This window comes from Cricetulus griseus, chromosome X (genome assembly GCF_003668045.3).
Source record: "Cricetulus griseus strain 17A/GY chromosome X, alternate assembly CriGri-PICRH-1.0, whole genome shotgun sequence".
NCBI lineage: Eukaryota > Metazoa > Chordata > Mammalia > Rodentia > Cricetidae > Cricetulus > Cricetulus griseus.
The window spans coordinates 71,489,486-71,508,271 of record NC_048604.1 but is presented as its reverse complement, the minus strand read 5'-3'; the positions used below and the strand labels follow the sequence as shown (position 1 = coordinate 71,508,271).

Genomic DNA, 18,786 nt, shown 5'->3' with positions numbered 1-18,786 from the left:
GGAGGGCAAGTGAGGTGGCTCAGTGAGTAAACACACTAGCCACCAAGACTGAGTTTAATCCTCTGGGCCTACGTTGTGGAAGGAGAAAATTGGCTCCAGCAATTGTCTTCTGATATCCACATGTTCTCTGTCACAAGCTCATGCCCACACACAGTCATACAAATAAATTAAAATGCAATTTTTTGGGGGGGGTTTTCTCTGTGTCATGGAACTCCCTTTGTAAAACAGGCTGGTCTCTAACTCACTGAGATCCATCTGCCTCTGGCTCCCAAGTGCTAGGATTAAAGGCCTGTGTCAACACCACCCAGCTTAAAATGTAATTTTAAAAAATAAGGTAGATATGCACACTAATAACTACGTAATACACACAACATATATCTGCACACAGAAAATAAGGAGAAAAAAAATATTTTAAAAGTTAAATGCCAGCCTAATCTACGCAGTAAGACTTTGTCTTGAAACACCAAAAGGAAAAAAAAAAGATTAACAGCTTAACTCAGTACCAAGGCCGTTATCAAAGTGGTAAAACACAGGTCTGTTTGACTTAGGTACTCTTCCCTCCTTGGTTTCTTCTTGCCAATAGATAACACATTGCCACAGTCAAATTTCCTTTTCTTACCCCACAAATCTCAACTTCAAAAGCTATGACAGACTATATATCTCACTCTGAACTTCCTCTTCATAGCCCTTCTCAAAACTGCAATGGCATAAGTAGATAACTAGCTATTTAAAGTGTGCTCCAAGAGAGCATGGTCTATAGCAGCCCTCTTCACCACTATGTCCCTAATCTCCAGGACAGTACTGACACACAGTACTGTCTTCGTTAAATTCAATTGAATTGCCTTTACATTGCCCAAGGTCTAGGATGTTATATAAGCCTGGTAATGCCTCCTATCCTTTGGCTGACTAGAAAGAAAAATCAGCTTGAGATTTCCAGGGTACTCCCCTGGAAAACTGTGCATCTTTCCAGATCCTCGTGAGCTTTGAGGAAAACTCTGTGGTGGTGATTTGAGAAACAGATGCCAGATAAAACAAAATGGTTTGGGCTGTGTCAGAAAGTCATTTTCCTTCACCATCCTTAAGCCTGATTGGAAAACTTTCCTTAATAGGCAAGTTAAGCTAAAATCATTAGTACCCTACCGAAGCACTACTCTTCCACCCCTAATAAAATTATTTCTCATAAACTGTCACATTTTTTCATCACAGTTCCCACAGTACCCTAAGTCCAGCTACTCTGCAATGTAAGTCTTCCGAAGACTTTCTAACAAACATGCTAATACAGTTGCATTAAATCCCACTGAGAATGGCTTCACATCTACTAAAAGCAGCCCTAAATCACTCACCAGTAAATTGACCAATTTACTCTGGGGGCCTGAAAGAACCCCGTATGCACAACGGCATTAAGTAAGTAACACTGAGATAATGACAGCTGAACTTGTAAGAACACACATTATATCACACTCCTCTTGTGTATTATGACACTACACCCACCTCCACAGAGACTCCCAACTACTCTGGGCAGAACTGAAAGGCATCAGCTTGACACCTCCCCAAAAAACCACTCAACAAGTTCACACTCAAATAAGCCAGTGTAATTCAAATTGTCTATCCATGACGGATATATTAGTTTTGCTTTTCCTGTGGCCTACTCTCCTAGAGTCAAGACGAATTTGCTTGATTTTGACAAAGTCACCTCAAGTAGTTAAACTGTCTTGAGTAAGGCAATGGTAACCAGAAAACAGACTGCTAAATCCAAAAGGAACCTTCGTGATCACTGAATAGACCCCTAATTCTATAAATGAGAAAACCCATACTCAAGATCACACAGGTAGCTAATAGCAAGCTTGGAAGCAGCCTATCCTCCCAGGAAAGCAATCCATAGATAGGCACCTAGGTTGCCAAATTTTGAACTGAAAAGTACAAAAGGTGACATGTAAAACTCTTGTCTTCAAATGTATATGAAAAAATAAAAACAGTAATTAACTCTCAAAACAAACATGTAGACTGTAAGAAAGTGGCTTCTTTTTTAATATTAAGACTATGGTATCAAAATTATACACTTTATACTTGAACCATTTCATCAACTTCATGTACATTTTAGGTACAGAAAGCATTTATGATAGTCAATATTTATTTTTAACTTGATGAAATATAGAGTCAGAGGGAGATAGGCTTCTGGCAAGCCTGTGGCAGGTTATCTTGATTTATCTTGATTATGTGATTCAGGAAGACTCAGAATTGTAGGCACAGGCATCCATGGGCAGGGGCTCCAGGACTGTAGAGATGGAGAAAAGGAAGCGAACAGCAGCATGCATTCATCTGTCTCTGTTTCTATGGATGCAATGTGAACAGCTGCTTCAGGTTCCTGTTTCCCACCATGATAGAGTATACCATAGCTAAAAGAAACCTGTTCTCCCTTAGATTAATTTTGTTAGGGTATTTATCACAGCAACATGAAAAGACTATAACACATCTTTGGATTTGTTTTTTCTTGAGTCAGGGTCTCATGTATCGTAGGCTGGCCTCAAATTATACATAGCCAAGGATGACCATGAGTTCCTTATATGCCTGCCTCCATCGCACAAGTAATGGGATTCACATATGTATGCCACCACCCCAGGCTAGATTCCTTTATTTTGTTCATTATTTATTTATTTAGCTTGTTTTGTTTTAGTAAGACAAGGGCTCATGGATCCCAGGCTGGCCTCAAACTCACTATGTAGCTGAGGATGACCTTGAATTCCAGATCCTCCTGCCACTGACTTCTGAGTGCTGGGATTACAGATACAAACCACCATACCCAGCTATTTTGGACCCTTTAAAACATGACTTTCATTAATCCAAAACAACATATGCATAATGGTTATGTGTGTTTTCTGACATCTGTTGTATATATTCGTGGTATTACCCTTAGTTTTGAAAAACTAAATTTTGTTTTATTTTTGTTTAAATACTCCCTTGTGCACTAAAATATTTTTGTGAAGATTAATGTAAACATGAAATCCATAACTAGTCTAATCATTCCTTTCTGAAATTGGTTTTGGTTTGTTTTGGGGGTTGTGGTTTTGTTTCTTTGTTTGTTTGTTTTTCGAGACAGGGTTTCTGTATGTGGCTTTGGAGCCTGTCCTGGAACTCGCTCTGTAGACCAGGCTGGCCTGGATGGAACTCACAGAGATCCACCTGCCTCTGCCTCCTGAGTGCTGAGATTAAAGGTGTGCGTCACCACCGCCCAGCTCCTTTTTGAAAATGTTAAACTACAATACATAATGGAATTTTAGAAGTAAAAGCTACATAACCACATAGAAGTCCTTGTCTTTCCCCATTTTTATTGACACAAACCACATCATACCCAACTAGGATACTTTGCCATTATACTATAATCATTCCTTTGCCAAATCGCAAACAGTGTCTAGTCTTTGAAAACCTTTCTCCCTAAAGACTGTCACACTCCCTTTCCCTAGCATATAAGACTTGCTGGCTAATAAATCTAGATGACTTAGTTCAGGAGCTACAATTCATTCAATCTAGACTATAGACAATGTTTAATTGTGCTAGAGATACAGCTCAGTGGCAAAGCATGTGTGAAGCCCTAGGTTCAATTTCTAGCACTGCAAAAAGAAAAGTTTTCTTTAGCTAAAACAATAAAGATAGAATACATGGGGGGAGGGAATTAGGGTACATACTTGTAATCCCAGACTTTAGGAGGCTGCAGCAAGAAGATTGCTACAACTTCGAGGCTAGTCTGGGTTATATAGCAAGACTCTGTCACACCAAAAAAGAAAAAAGAAAAACACCAGCAAATGAACATTTAAAAATCATTAACTAAGGATGTAACAGCTTTTTGAAGGGGGTGGGGCTATTAGATTTCTCCATATACTCCAGTCCTATTAACCCACGTCCAACAGCTGCACCCTGCTTTCTTTTCCTCTTTGAGCCTGGGATCCTTGAACCCACAGCAGACATAATTTATAGCACACCAAAATAAAATTATTTACCAGAAAATGTGAGATAGGGCATCCCAGTCTTTCAATAATTACATTTGCTGGGTTGCCAGTAAAAGTCCACTTAACTTAAATAATTTTACCAAAGGTCTGAAAACTGCAGCTGGGCCATCAAGCCCAGCTAACTATTTTTATATGTCACCCTCCCCCAGCAGCACTAAAAATGGTTTTCACATTTTTAGGGAAGTTTTCTTTTGGGGGGAGTTTTCTTTTGATATTTTTTAGGCACAGGATCTCTTTGTTATGTCCCAGGATGTCCTACAATCCATTTTTTCCCAGGTTTGCTTTGAACTCTCAGTTTTCCTGCCTTTGTCTCCTGAGTGCTGGGTGCACATGCCACCACCAACAATAGTTTTAATGCTTGACAAAATTCTAAGGAATAAAATACCATGACATGTGAAAAGTGTCTGAGAACACATTTCAATGTGAATAAGTTCTAAAATGCTTGTTTCACTGACTCTTTCTCTACGGCTGCTTTCACATAACAAAAGTTAATTGTGGTGAATGCATGGCCTTGAAGATATATATATATATATATATAATATATATATATATACTTTACAGACAAGATTTATTGATCCTGAGCTATATAAAAAATATAGATGGGGACAGTGAGCCAGCCCTATAATCCTAGCACTCAGGAGGCTGAGCTGGGAGAATTTTGAGCCTAACACATGTCTGAGCTATATAGAGAGATCATCTCAAATATTACACTCTAAACTTGGGTGTGGTTGCTCATTCCTGTATACCCAGTATTCAGGAAATTGAAGCAGGAAGATTATAAAAGTTTGAAATCAGCCTGGGCTACTTAGCATGCCCCAGGCAAGCCTGGGCTACAGAACAAGATCTTGTCTTTAAAGAAAAAAGGAAAACATGTTAAATGTCACAAATATAGTCGAGTTTGGTGGCAAATCCCTCTAATCACATCCCTCAAGATACTGATAAAGAAAGATAATGAAGTTAAGGCCAGCCCGGGATACATAGTGAATTCAAAGTAAGTCTGAGTTCCATGAGACCTTGTCTAAAAAAATCACAAGCATTTGTGTAAGAATCCTAACTCATTACTCCTGATAATCTCTCATTGACTCTTCCTAAAACACAGCTAAAACTACACTTCCATCTAGCCATTTCTTTTGGCATAGTCTGTCCATAAAGTATAACATCTAAATTTTTTTATTAAGGAATCACTTGTATACAGGAACAGCTTAATAAGTCAAAGTGCTGTTAATTCTGGAAAGCTCCAATGCTGTTTCCTCCTTTGTTTCCTCTGTCTTCCACCAAGAAATGAGCTCTCTCCCTCTCTCTAATGTCACATACAATCATGTGCACCATCCAACTCTGAAGCTGTGAACTTTAATATCTTATACAGCAGTAATTTCTCCTCTACATATCTCCCCTACTAGTCTTGGAACTTCTTGGGGTCAATATCCACCTGTGACTCACTCTGTGTATCTAACAGTCATCTGAACAAAGTTTACAGCATAGTATGTGCACAGGTATTTACTGAATGAATGGTATTTGGTTCATGAACCACATATAATCTACATTTAGTGTCACAGGTTTCTGGGGCCATATAAGCAATGGGTCATATCATTTATACTGAACAATGCCTAGCCTCAGTGTTCAGCAAATATTCAGTAACATCAAAAGGATTAATATTGTCAACATAAAAAAGGAGAGACATAGAGATATAGATTAGTAGGAGAGGGCTTGTCCAGCATGCGCAAGGCCCTGTGTTCTGTCCCCAGGACAAATGCATACACACACAAACACACAAACACACACACACACACACACACACACACACACACACACACACACAGAGGTGGGGTGGAGGGAAAGGGGGAGAGAGCAAAGAATCACAGAAAAGCAGGTAATACAGTCTTTAGCTTTCAGAGTAATGATGGTTTATTTTCTATTAGTTTGTTATAATTGTCATATGCACCAAAAATTATAAACATATCACATTCAGGGGATCAAACACCCATCAAAGGAGCCAGGCTTTGGAACATCAATTACCTCTGAGCACTGAATTAAATACATCTAAGTATTTGTCCTAGTTTGTTTTCTGTTGCTATGATAAAAAAAAGTATCGGCCAGAGCAACTTGGGGAGGAAACAGTTTATTTCTGCTTACAATTCCTAGGTCACAATCCATCACTAAGAGCAGGAACCTGGAGGCAGGAACTGAAGCAGAGGATAATGGAAAAGACACTGCTTTCTGGCTTGCTTGTTTACACCATCCAGTCAGTATAAACTACCCAGAGGTGGCACTGCCCAAGGTGGGCTGGGCCTCCTATATGACAATGAAGAAAATTACCCCCACTGACTTGCCAACAGACAACCTGATGGAGGCAATTCCTCAATTGGGTTTTCCTCTTCCAAGACTGGCTGTGTCAAGTTGACAAAAAACTAACCAGCACTGTATTCAAACAGGACCACATTTAACGAACTAATAGTCACACAAGTTTATTGCTTAAAGCCTTATCCCGAGTTCGAGGCAAAAATCACACAGTGGAACAAAGTACTGACATCAAGTTTCACCTGGGTTAACAACTTGAAGGAAAATTACGGATGAATTTTGCAGCAATGTGCCACTCCTCAAGGTTTGCAAAAATTTAATTGATTTAATACCAAATTAGTTAAGTGTCAATCACTGTCCTGCTTTTTATTGCCAGGTTCCATATGCTAAGATGGATCCCAATGCACAAATACAAAACTCATTACCGAGTTGTGCCCAGCTGAGTGAACTTTTCCAACAAGATAACAAGGAAAAAGGCTGTTTCCAGCTACTTCTATTTATGTATTTCCTTTCTGAACTTTACTGAAAATTATACATTCATCAACAGATGTATTAGCGAACAAAAGATAAACTATCAACAATGTACTTGTTTTAGCCATTTCCATTTCACAAAACCCTTTTAAAATTAATTCCCTGAGCCTCACAACTACGTTGTAAGGTGAATATAATTACCACCATTATTATTTTGGCAATAGCTTTTTGTGGCAATGGCTTTTTTAAAATTCCAGTACTATGGATGGAATACAGGGCCTTGCACGTGATAGGCAAACATTCTATCACTTAGCTATATACCCAACCCACCACCAATTTCATATTGTACAAATCTATTGTTGTACATTATCATAAAGATATTCAGTGTTTACTAAATTTGGGATAGTTTAACATTTCTCTCTCCTTAAAGATTTTTTTCTTAATTTTTGAATTACATTTCACAGTTGAAATGGTTCGTGCCATATCCCAAAATGGGGAAGCCATGACTGTAACCCAGGTCTTCAAAATCCAATCCCAGGAGGAGATTTTCCTCTTTCCTTCACTTAGGAGGAGCACACCTGTGTTTTACATCTACCCTACCTACCCTGAAGAAAAGGGGCTGAGCTGTGAAGAAGCAGAGAGTGGGGAACAAAGACTCCTGTGATAAAGACAGTAGGACATAATTCCATCTTTGCCTTTAGCTACTCAAGTATTTAAAACCTGTGGAGCTTAAAGAAAAGCAATAAGGCAGAGGTTAGTGGTGGGGGTTTTAATACCTCCCCATCCTATTTTGAGCTACAATGACTCTGAAATAAAAAACCAACACAGATTTAAAGAGTCCCCTATCCTATAATAGCTTTTGGATCTGCAGCCCATGTGCAAAGATTTGAGCATGCATGATTGCTATTATCTTCCCACTCTTAGTCTCAGAAATCATGGGAAAAGGAAAGCCCACTACTTGGCTCTTAATTTTAAAAACCATTTGCATGCTTATAAACCAGCACTTGGGAAGTTAAGGCAGAAAGATCAGAAGTTCAAGGCCACCCCAATCTACATATTAAGACTCTACCCCCTCCAAAACCAAGACCTATGTATGTAGCTGGTATATGCAAAGACCTGAATTCAGTACCCAGAACTGGGGGTTAAAAAACATTTTACCCTTCCCCAAAATCTTTCACTGAACTGGTTTTTTTTTCTTACGAAGCTTAATCCCTCAGATAAGATTTAGCTGATCATTTTTAGCACAATTTCAGCTTGCTATACACATTACAAAACTACCTCCAAGCTAGCACTTTTATAATGGACTTTCTTTGATGGTGAATAGTACACCAAGCAGTTTGCAGTAAGAAGAAATCTATAATCCAAACAGTCCCCCTTTTCCTTTCACAGAGTCCTCAAGTTTCTATTTCTGTGGCACAACCTCCATATCCTCAACCTCTCAATGAACTCTATTAAGAGAAGACACACCCAAAAGCCTGGCCTACAAGTCTGCAAGGATCAGCATTTCAAGTACTCCATCTTTAAGGTACTAACACAAGTTTACTATTGACCAGGTGACTCGACAACAAAGCATTGAATGTCAAACTCAATTAAAGAATTCCAAGGCACTGGAACAGTTTACAGATTCACAGATTCTGACCCAGAGTGGCCAGCCAACCACAAACTAGAGCTGCTATTCGGGAAATACGGACTTTGCAGCAGTTCTTGTGGCACCAAAGCTTTTAAGACTCTCTCCACTCTTGCCTGGCTGTAACAGCCTGATACAAGGATCCACACAACCTTGACATGGGATGGGGTGGGAGCAAACCCACTCAAAACAAAGTTAAAGGCACAGAAAGACTTCTTCACAATGATTACCTTTCACAGTTATCTTTTAGCCAAGGAGAGAAAAATAATTAATCATCACTCTACTTAATCATTTTCCTCCATTCTTCCGTACACACACACACACACACACACACACACACACACACACACACGGGGGGGGGGGGGGGCTTTACTTATACTCTTGTTGGGGATGCTATTATTCTTTCTTTTTCTCTGAGCCTCCTGACAACCAGCAGAAATAAAAACCTACACACAGGAGGGAAAAACAGTCCTACATGTGAGGAATCGTGACCACTGAAAAAGCAAAGCTAGGGAAAGTCCTTTCAGTGCAGCAGCCCCACACCCTACCCCTGTAGTTTACACCCAGGGCATCTGGGCCCCTTGGACCATGAACTTGACAGTCTTTGTTCCACACTGAAGCAGAATTCCAGTAGTATGTGAAGCCAAACAATAATCGTGAACTTGGACAGACTATGACATTAACAGTATGGAAAAGAAAAATATCTCGGGGGAAGGCAAGGGTGCTCTCCTTAGAAAATGATTTGGGAAGGGTAATTTTTTACTGCACCACAACTTCCTGTAATAACCAGAGGCTAGGACAGAAATCTTTATACTGGAGCTCTTAGCCTTAATTCCCAATTTTTCAGGGGGGTGCTGGGGTAGTTCCTTGGTCAGCATGGAAGTCACCTTGTACCAGACAGGGGTGCCAGGCATGTATGACCGGTTGGACAGACTATCATTTTCAATAACAGTAACTGCAAAGCCAGAGGGTCCCTGTCCCAGCTACATATTAAGTCTTGGAAGGTCGGGGCCACCAAAGGAAAAGGCCCAAAGTTCTGCTTGTCTTCACGGCTTTCCACTTCTACTGACCCCACTCTCAAAGGTTCAGAAACCCATCAGACTCAGAGACCTGGGATGAGAGTCACTGCAGATCCTCCCTTCCCCCTGTGGTATGGAAAGGTTGAAAGGCCAAAACCACCTACTCAGAGAAACAGCTCTTGGGAGCCTTCCACTTACTTCTCATAGCGCTAATAAGCGCGCTGCCGTCTTTGATCACGTCTTTGATGAATTTATTGGTCCTCTCCAGCTCCTGTTCATAATACTTGAGCCTATCGCGGAAATCGGGGCTGTCGAGGTAGCAGTCGCTGAACTCCAGCGGGGGATGCCCCATGGTTACGATAGCGGAGGGACTAGGGTTTAGAGACAAAGAGAGGGAGCATCAGTGGCACAATCAGCAGAATAGACCTAGTGGCTGGCGTTCAGGATCCACTTTTAGGCGACTCAGCCCCAGTCCCTTTGGAGGACAGGTACCTGTTCCAATGAAACTCTTTGGGAGCGCCCGCTGGTGTGTAGCAGGAGCGCGTAGTCCGGTGGTGGCTGCGGGTGACCGGGAATGCTTAAAAACGCCTTCTGACGCCGGCAGGGTGCAGCCTAGCAAGCAGCACGCCCCCTGGTCATCGCCTCCCCGAAGCGCAGCGCTGAGTACTGGGCGGCCCGGGGTGGAGGCGGGGAGAGCGCGGGGGCGGGGGCCGCCTCTCTGCGCTCCCAAGCCAGCCGAGGCTTCCTTCCCCGGCTCCCCGAGCGGCGGACCGCGTCTCCCCTCCCCCTTCTTAAAGCCAATGCCACAGCTTCACTCTGGCCGAGCCCCAACCCCGAGACCGACCGAGAACACCGGCTCCCTTCGGCTGTCTTCCTCGGGTCTTCGTGGCTCGTCGCCCACAACTCGGCAGCTGCAGAGACCGCCTACTCGTTCCGGGGGGCCAGCGGGCTGTCGGGTTTGGCGCTTAAATGGTTAAACCCAGCGGCAAGGAAACGTAACTCTCCTCCAACAACACGGCAGCAGCAGCGGGAAGAGGAGGGCGACAGCGCTACGCACAATAGCTGTGGTAGCCTGGCGCTTCCCTACGGAAACTGGGGAGCAGTCAGCGCCCTAGGACTCCATCTGGAAAGCGTGGTGGCCTGGGAGATGTAGTCTTTCCGTTTGTACGTCCCATGACTCCACCCTGCGGTCTCCCACCACCCCTGCAGGGTGGCCACTCTCCCAGATCTACTTTCCTAAGCCGGCCCCAGGCATAGCAATCCTAGAGGTGCAGGTGTACTGCCCCGGCCCCCGAGGGTGCGTGCAAAGTTTCCATAACTGCAACAAAAGCTGAAAAGGATGGATAATGGGAGGCAGTCTCTAACCCGTATTTGGCTGAACTGTCCTTTTCCTTTTCTTTTACCCTTCCTCTGATCCAGCATCTCTTCCTCCTCTTCCTGTGTCTCCTAGTTCAGTACAGACACTAATTCTCATTGGTGCCTACTGTATGATCTCTGTTATGCCCAGAACCCCCCGCTGAAGAAACTGAGGCTAATACTTCCAAGTAAAGATGTTTGGACTAAAGGGTATACTGTGTGACTCACTGGGCCACACTACACCTTCCATGCCGAGATTGTTTGTTGGTTGGTTGGTTTGTATTTGGTGGTGGTGGTGGTTTGGTTTTTTTGGTTTCTTGGTAGTTTTGTTTTGATTTGATTTTTAAATTTTGGTGGTTTTTTTTTTTTTTTTTTTTTTTTTTGAGGGTGCGTGCAAGGGCAGAGGCAAGAAGCGAGGGGACAGGGAGTTGAGTGAGATAGGGATGCATGATGTGAAATCCACCAAGAATCAATAAAAAGTTTTTTAAAAAGAAAAGAAGAAGAAGAAGAAGAAGAAGAAGAAGAAGAAGAAGAAGAAGAAGAAGAAGAAGAAGAAGAAGAAGAAGAAGAAGAAAAAAGAAACCGAGGCCATAACTAGATTTGAACTTCTTCCTGAATGGGTCCTCAGAGAATGGTTTCTGTGACATGTCAATGAATGGGCTGATAATGAAGAACTTAAAAAGAGGTTACTATAAATGGTCTTGCAGTTTATCCAGAAGGCCTTATGTCCATTGCATATTGTAGGGATACCTGGCTCCTTTTAAAGACAGCTTTCTAAGAAGAGCTGCAATTAGGAAGTCTGGGAATTGATGTGCACTTGGCAAAAAGATCTGTTTGCAGTGGTATTTACAATAAATTACATCAATAAAAGCCAGAGCAAAAGAGTTGAAAATACAGTAATAGCTAACCTACCTATATTAATGTCTGGTTGCTTCTGTAACAAATTACCACCAACTTGGTGGCTTACCTTAACATAAATATATTATTTTATAGTTGTGGGAGTGAGAGTTGGAAATGAGCGTCACTAAGCTAAAGTCAAGGTGTCAGAATGGCTATGTTCTTCTGGATTCTAGGTTAGAATCCATTCTTTGCTTCATGCAGCTTATAAAATATGCCTTCAAACTGTCACTCCTCAAAGCCAGCAATGGTCTGCCATATCCATGGGATTAAGTAGGATCATCACTTTATCACATGATCCTTAATTTAGCCACATTGACAATAGTCCTTTTTGTCATTTAAGATAACATATTCACAGGTTCTAAGGATTTAGACATGGATATGCAAGGAGGCCATTTGTTGACATACCAAACAATGGGTGTATAATGCTATAAGCAATCTCACAAGTGGCTGGAGGTGGTAGGGTAGCCCTTTAGTCCCAGAATTCAAGAGGTAGAGGCAGGCTCTAAATGCAAAGTCGGCCTACTCTACATATCAAGCTCCAGTCCAGCCAGGAATACACAGCAAGACACTGTCTCAAAGAAAAACAAAATTAAAACAATGACAACAAAACACCTCACAAGTCTTCAAAACAACCCTGTGTGGTTGGTACTATTATACCCACTTAAGGTTGGAAAAGTTGTGTCAAAGAGAAGTTGACTTGCCCAAGGACAATGCTAATGGTAGGCAAGTGTAGTCTGGACTGATCCACACCCCCAGCCCTATTTCCGACTGTTATTATTCTAACAAGTGCTGGCGGTGTAACTTGGTTTGTAAATCACTCGCCTCAAATGACCAAGAGCCTTGTTTATTAGGTATTTTGTTTTTATTTGTTGGACTGAATCTCAATATATAGCCCCAAAGGCCTCAAATTTAAAACAATCTTTTTGTCTTTGTGTCCCTAGTTGCTATGTATGTGCCACCATGCTGTTTGATCTCCAGTACTACAAAGCAAAACAAAGCAAATATAGAAAATGAAAATGTTATGTTTTAAGAAAAATTACCCAAAATAGACTTTAAATGCACTGTGTGTGGAGAAATTCAGGTAGTAAAATGGTGTCCATTGAACAGGGACGATTTTTCACACTGTGGCTTTTCCTTTTGGCAGTCATTCATTCATTCAATAAGCAGTTTTGCGTTTATTTTGTTATTTGAGGATTTGGAAATTGGTTCCCTTTCAGCTATGGTCCTTGGAAAGTGTACTTTGCTATGGAATGAACAGGTGAAACTCTCAAAATTTATATTGTTAGCCACTAGATATGTATTGTCAGGGACAATCACCTGTATTTGTAAAAATGAAAAGCTACTTCTCCTTTAATGACAAAACAGTCTCTGAAGTTGTTGTCTGTTGCTAAAAAGGACCATCAGAGAAACTTGACCAAACCAGCCAAAATGGCAGAACTGACCCGCCCCTTCCCTCTTGGTTGCCTAGAGTAACTTTGTGTGTTTCAACATTAAACCCAACCCCTAGAAGAGACACTTTTATCACCTTTATTTAAAAATGTTCCCTGTAGGAAGCATGTATTCAAATAGAGCATGCTCCAGAATGTTCCCACCTCTACCTGTGACAACAAATCTTTCCTTCATGCCTGTATGAATATGTATGAATTTCTCCAACAAATGCCATTTAGATTTTTAAAACTCCTTTGAGGCAAGTCTAGCTATGCAGCGCATGCTGAATTTGAACTAGCACTACTTCTGTCTTGGTCTCTTGTGTGCTTTGTTTAATGGTAAGACATCTGGCAGTCTTCTTGCTTGGTTTTCTTGGGAAGACACTGCTTTGGTAATTATTCCTGGTGCTCTTTTGCTTGTTGCTGTAATAACAAACTGTTCTCAGGGCTAGAGAGATGGCTCAGTGGTTAAGAGCACTAACTATCCTTCCAGAGGACCTTGGTTCAATTCCCAGCACCCACATGGCAGCTAACAACTGTCTGTAACTCCAAGATCTAACACAGACATACATGCAGGCAAAATGCCAGTGTTCATAAAATAAGAATAAACAAATTATTTAAAAAGTAAAATAAACTGTTCTCCACTAATTTACCTCCTGGTTTTATTTTGCACTCACCTAGACATGAACTCAGATGTTCCACTATAATGTGTCAAAATACTAACCTCCAATTGATGTTACTAAGAAGTGGGGAATTTGATTAGGTCCATAAGACAAGATTCTTTATTAACAGGATTGGTAAATGTCCTTTTCCTTTCCACCACATGAGAATACAGGGAGAAAAAAAAGATAAAAATCCAGTAGCCTCTGCAGAAAAAAGGCCTACACTAGACACTATGTCTGCATTAATACTGCTTTCTTGACCTCCAGAACCAATCAAAATACATTTCTGTTGGTTAGAAGCCACTCTGTTCATGATATTTTGTCATGACCATCCACATGGACTGATACACATAGGAATACCCAGGATAAAGACAACAACCAAATGATTACATAAGGAACAGGATACTCCAAAAGTCTCCATGAGTACCCAGTCTCTGACAGCCAGTAAAAGCTTAACTAGCTCCACTAAGCACAAGTGATATGACTCTGTGGTAACAAAATGAATATCAGTGTGGAAACACATGGAAAGAGGATTTGCCATCACTTAACAAAGGACACAAAATTAATCCATCCCACCTTTTTTTGGTTTGGACCGTTTTGTTATTGCTTGTTTGATTTTGGTTTCTTGAGACAGGATTTCGCTTATAGTAGCCTCCAGCCTCTACTTTCCAAATACTAAGTTTTCAGGAATATGCCACCAGGTACAGGTGTATTTTGCTTTGAAATGAATAAAAGATGTTAGAGAAATAATGAACTAAAGTATTTCAGTTTTACTTATATGTATAAATTTTTTCAAAATTAAACATTACAGGAAAAAATTAACATTTCACTCCAGGCATGATGGTACACACCTATAATCTCAGTACTTGGAAGATAAGAGACAGAAGCAGGGGGATGGATAATTTGACACTAACCTGTGATGCACAGAGAGGCTTGTTAAAAAATAATCTCATTTTCCCCCATGTCTCAGAAACACCATGTCAATGCTCTTAATAAATGCTAGTTTGGCCAGTTGGTGGTGCACGCCTTTAATCCCAGCACTTGGGAGAAGAGGCAGGCAGATCTCTATAAGTTCGAGGCCAGCCTGGTCTTTAAGAGCTAGTTCCAGGATAGGCTCCAAAGCTACACAGAGAAACCCTGTCTCAAAAAAAAAACAACAACAACAACAACAAAACAACAAAAGCGAAAAAGGCTAGTATGTTTCCTAAGTCATTAGTCTATTGCAGCTGTAACAGTGTGGACAGAGAACAATATAGGCTTAAAATCCAGTGCAGCTCCATTCTTATGTAGTTTTGTCACCTAATCATTTGCAATAATTCCTCTTTCCATTTTTTCTAAGGAATTTTAGACACAAAGCCCTCAGTTTGATTCCCAGAACCACAGAAAAAAAAATCTAAGAAATGGATAATAGATTGCTCATCATTTTGGGGGGTGGGCTTGAGACAGGATTTTTCTGTGTGGCCCCCTGGCTGTCCTGACAGGGTTTCTCTTTGGAGGCTGTCCTGGAACTCACTCTGTAGACCAGCCTGGCCTCAAACTCACAGAGATCTGCCTGCCTCTGCCTCCTGAGTGCTGGGATTAAAGCGTGTACCCCTGCCCCAGATGGATCAGCATTTAAGAGCACATATTACTCTTGCAGAGGACCAGACTCTGGTCTTCAGAATCCAAATAGGACAGTTTATAACTGTCTGAAATGCCAGTTCTAGGAGGAATCTAATGCCTGTACTCATATATGTAACCCCCCTACACACATACATAATTAAAAATAATAAAAATTAGTCCTTTTTTATTCTAAAGATTAAATTATGGATAATATATGTAGACATAGCTGGTACATAAATATTCCTTAATATGAGTTAAATCTAAGTACTCTTCTGTGCTTCTTGTTCTGATGAATAGCACTAAAGGCAGAAAGCCATCACATTAAGGATAATCTTAGGAAAACATTCCTAATAATTAAACACACACACACACACACACACACACACACACACACACACACACACAAACACACACGTGGCACCTGTTCTTTATCATAGGACAATTAAAAATCATTCTTCTCCAGAAAGAAATTTACATTTTAACTCAAATAAAAATTCTAGCCTTGAAATAATAGATCACTGGTAGAGACTTGCCTGTCATGCCCAAGGATATGGGTTCAATACCCAGAAGAGTTTGTAATCCCCTAACGTGGTTTGTGCTGGATTTAGTATGTACTCTCAACTTCCTGGATGTTCTTAGAGTGTGAAGTCACTATCCCCTCCGGGGTTTAAGAACCAGAACCTGAAACTCCGTAGTCATTCATGGTAGCAGACCACTCTAATGTGGAGTTACAGGATGTCAGCAAAGCTTAATGCCCTTCGACCTGGATTATCCAGCTGGGCCTTGATGTTTATCAGTTTGTTGTGTCCGTTTGTGTATCTGTCATTTATGCTGTAATCAGCACCAAACCATTTGACTTAATCTGGATCAGGATCAGCCTCTTGCCATTGCACAATACTTTGACATCTTGAAAGAAACAGAAACAAGGAAACCAGATGTTGAGCCTGCTATGGTGGCATATGAACATAAGCACAACTTCTTTTTTTCTGTTAAAATTTTATTTTATTTATTTTTTCTTTCTTTGCTATTGAAAACAGATATTTTTTCATACAATGTATTCTGATCATGAACTCCAGTCCCTTATCTCCTCCTAGGTCCTTTCCACTTCCGCACCACCCCCATCCAAATCCATGCCTTCTTTTTCTCTCTCTTTAGAAAACAAACAAACAAAAGAGAATAGAATAAAACAAAAGGGAAAAATAAAGGAAAATACATAAACATTAAACACACACACAAAGACAGAGAAAGTGAAACGAGAGAGCGAGAGAGAGAGAGAGAGAGAGAGAATAAAACACAAAGAAACAAAAAAGCAGTAAGGTTAAAAAAAAAGCCCAGACAAGGCATGATGATACAAATATCTCCCAAAATGCAGTTGAGTTCATCTTTGAATTGCTCATCTACTGCTGGGCATGGTACCTGCCCTTAAGTATGGTGTGTATGACCAATAAAACTCCACTGGAAAAAACTAATTTTTCCTTTGCTATGGATTATCAATTTGAGATAGCTTATGAGTTAAGAATGGGGGCTTGTATCCACTTCTCTCCTAGCACTGGGACCCCATCTTGCAGGCACAGACAAGTGCTGGCCCTGTTGTGTGTCCTGCTGTGTCTAGAAGGCCTTGTTTCCTTTCCTTGGTGACCTCCATCTCCAATGGTACTTAGCATCTTCTGCCTCCTCTTTTATAAGGTTCCCTGAACCCTGAGGGGAGAAGTTTGATGGAGACATCCCATTTAGGACCGGGTGATCCAAGGTCTCTTACTCTCTGCAATTTCCAGTTGTGGATCTCTGTATTTTTTCACATTTACACATCAGAGAAAGTGAAGTTTCTCTAATGACAGCTGAACAAGACACTGATCTCTGGATATAGCAGAATGTTGTTAGGAGTAATTATATTGCTATATTTCTTTAGCAGAATAATAGTATTTAGTTTTCACCTAGGTCTGTGGTCTGTCTAGTCTCAGGTTCTTGGCCACTAAGCAGTGTCAGGTATGGGTCACTCTCATGGAGTGAGCCTTAAATCTAATCAAATAGTGGTTGGTTATTCCCATAACTTTTGTGCCACTGTTGCATTAACAAATCATGTCACCATTATATAGCAAAGGTTTTATAGCAGGTGTTTACCTTTCTCTTCTAGTAGTATGCAAGAGTATGAACACTAATGAGTAGGGGTGAAGGCTGCAGTGAGGCACCAGCTCAACTTCTCTCTGTTCAATGAGTTGTGTAGGTGTTGTTTTCAGGCAATAAGGCCTTGAAGTAAGTTTCTGAAGAGCAATGAATGGCCTTGGCAATAGCCTGAGTTGCTTGAGGGTTCCCATGGGGCCCCTTTGTCCAACAACTGCATTAGATGCAACCCATTCCAGGCAATGGAGGTTTCATTTGGTGGAGAGAGGTGTCTAGTTGGGCTTTATCTCCCCCATTATTTGATGATTCCATTTGGATTTATTTCACACATATATATGTATATATATGAAGTATATATATGAATATATATATATATAATCATATATATGTTAAGAACCTAGAGTAGTAGGTTTCTATATGACCCCTCAGATGGCCCTTAATTTTAGCTGTCACTCCCTATATTCCCTCCCTTGCCCCTCCCCTCTTTTTTCTTGCTCTCCATTTAATCTTCTTGTTCCAGCCTTTCCCCCATTCTACCTCCATCTCTCCATAACTATCTATTCTGTTTCCCCTTCCTGAGGAAAGCCTCCCCTTTCCTCCTAGTCCCTTACTCTTCACCTAACCTCTGTGGTTATTTGGATTAGACGGACAAGCACACTTCTAATCTCAGCACTCACTCAACCTGCTGAAGCAGGAGGGTCACCAACTCCAGGCCAGCTAGAACATGTCTTTAAAACACACAAACAACAACAAAGAAACCAGATGTTATGGGACGTTAAGAAAGCCAAACTGTGTTAACTTACTATGTCAGTTTCTGCTTATTTCCTCCATCTTGGACTACAGTTACCTTCATTAAATTTTTTCTTTACAATGCTTGTTCATTGTTTAGACTTCTCTGTATATAAAAAGTGGAAGGAACTAAAAAAAGAAAAAAAAACATGTCTGGGACTCTGGAAAAAGAGGTAATTTTCCAAATCACATTTTCCTGCTTCAGTAATAATATGAAGTATATTTTAGAAAAATGTATCCTAAACATATGAAACAATATTTTCTAGCTTCTATACTTCATGGATCTAAAGGTCTGTGTCCTAGAGTATTCAAACCTTCCTTCATAAGCCAGTAAAGTAGCTACGAATGTTATCTGGCCTGTGTCAAGCTTATATGTAGCACAAACTGGTGAGAAAATATAAGTGATGAGAGAAAAAGGAGGCTGACAAAGACTGATGACTAATGTCAAGTACTTTAGGAAAAAAATGATCTAATTTTCTTCACTCCACAATTCCATGAAGAAGGTCTTGT

At 40.7% G+C, this 18,786-nt stretch overlaps 1 protein-coding gene across 3 annotated transcripts in view; it reads right to left on the bottom strand.

Annotated features, from left to right (window-relative positions):
• LOC100765371 (oligophrenin-1) overlaps positions 1 to 10,404 on the bottom strand; it is a 332,542-nt gene extending 322,138 nt beyond the window's left edge. For 2 of the 3 annotated variants that reach the window (XM_027431712.2, XM_027431713.2), the window contains exons 1-2: positions 9,912 to 10,054; positions 9,618 to 9,790 (exon numbers count right to left, since the gene is read on the bottom strand). In XM_027431712.2, the coding sequence (XP_027287513.1) occupies positions 9,618 to 9,771 (154 nt within the window). In that variant the 5' untranslated portion in view covers positions 9,772 to 9,790; positions 9,912 to 10,054. Of the gene's footprint in view, positions 1 to 9,617; positions 9,791 to 9,911; positions 10,055 to 10,263 lie in introns of those variants that run through there. The other variant, XM_027431711.2, reaches the window with a different exon arrangement.
• Positions 10,405 to 18,786: the final 8,382 nt, after the last annotated feature.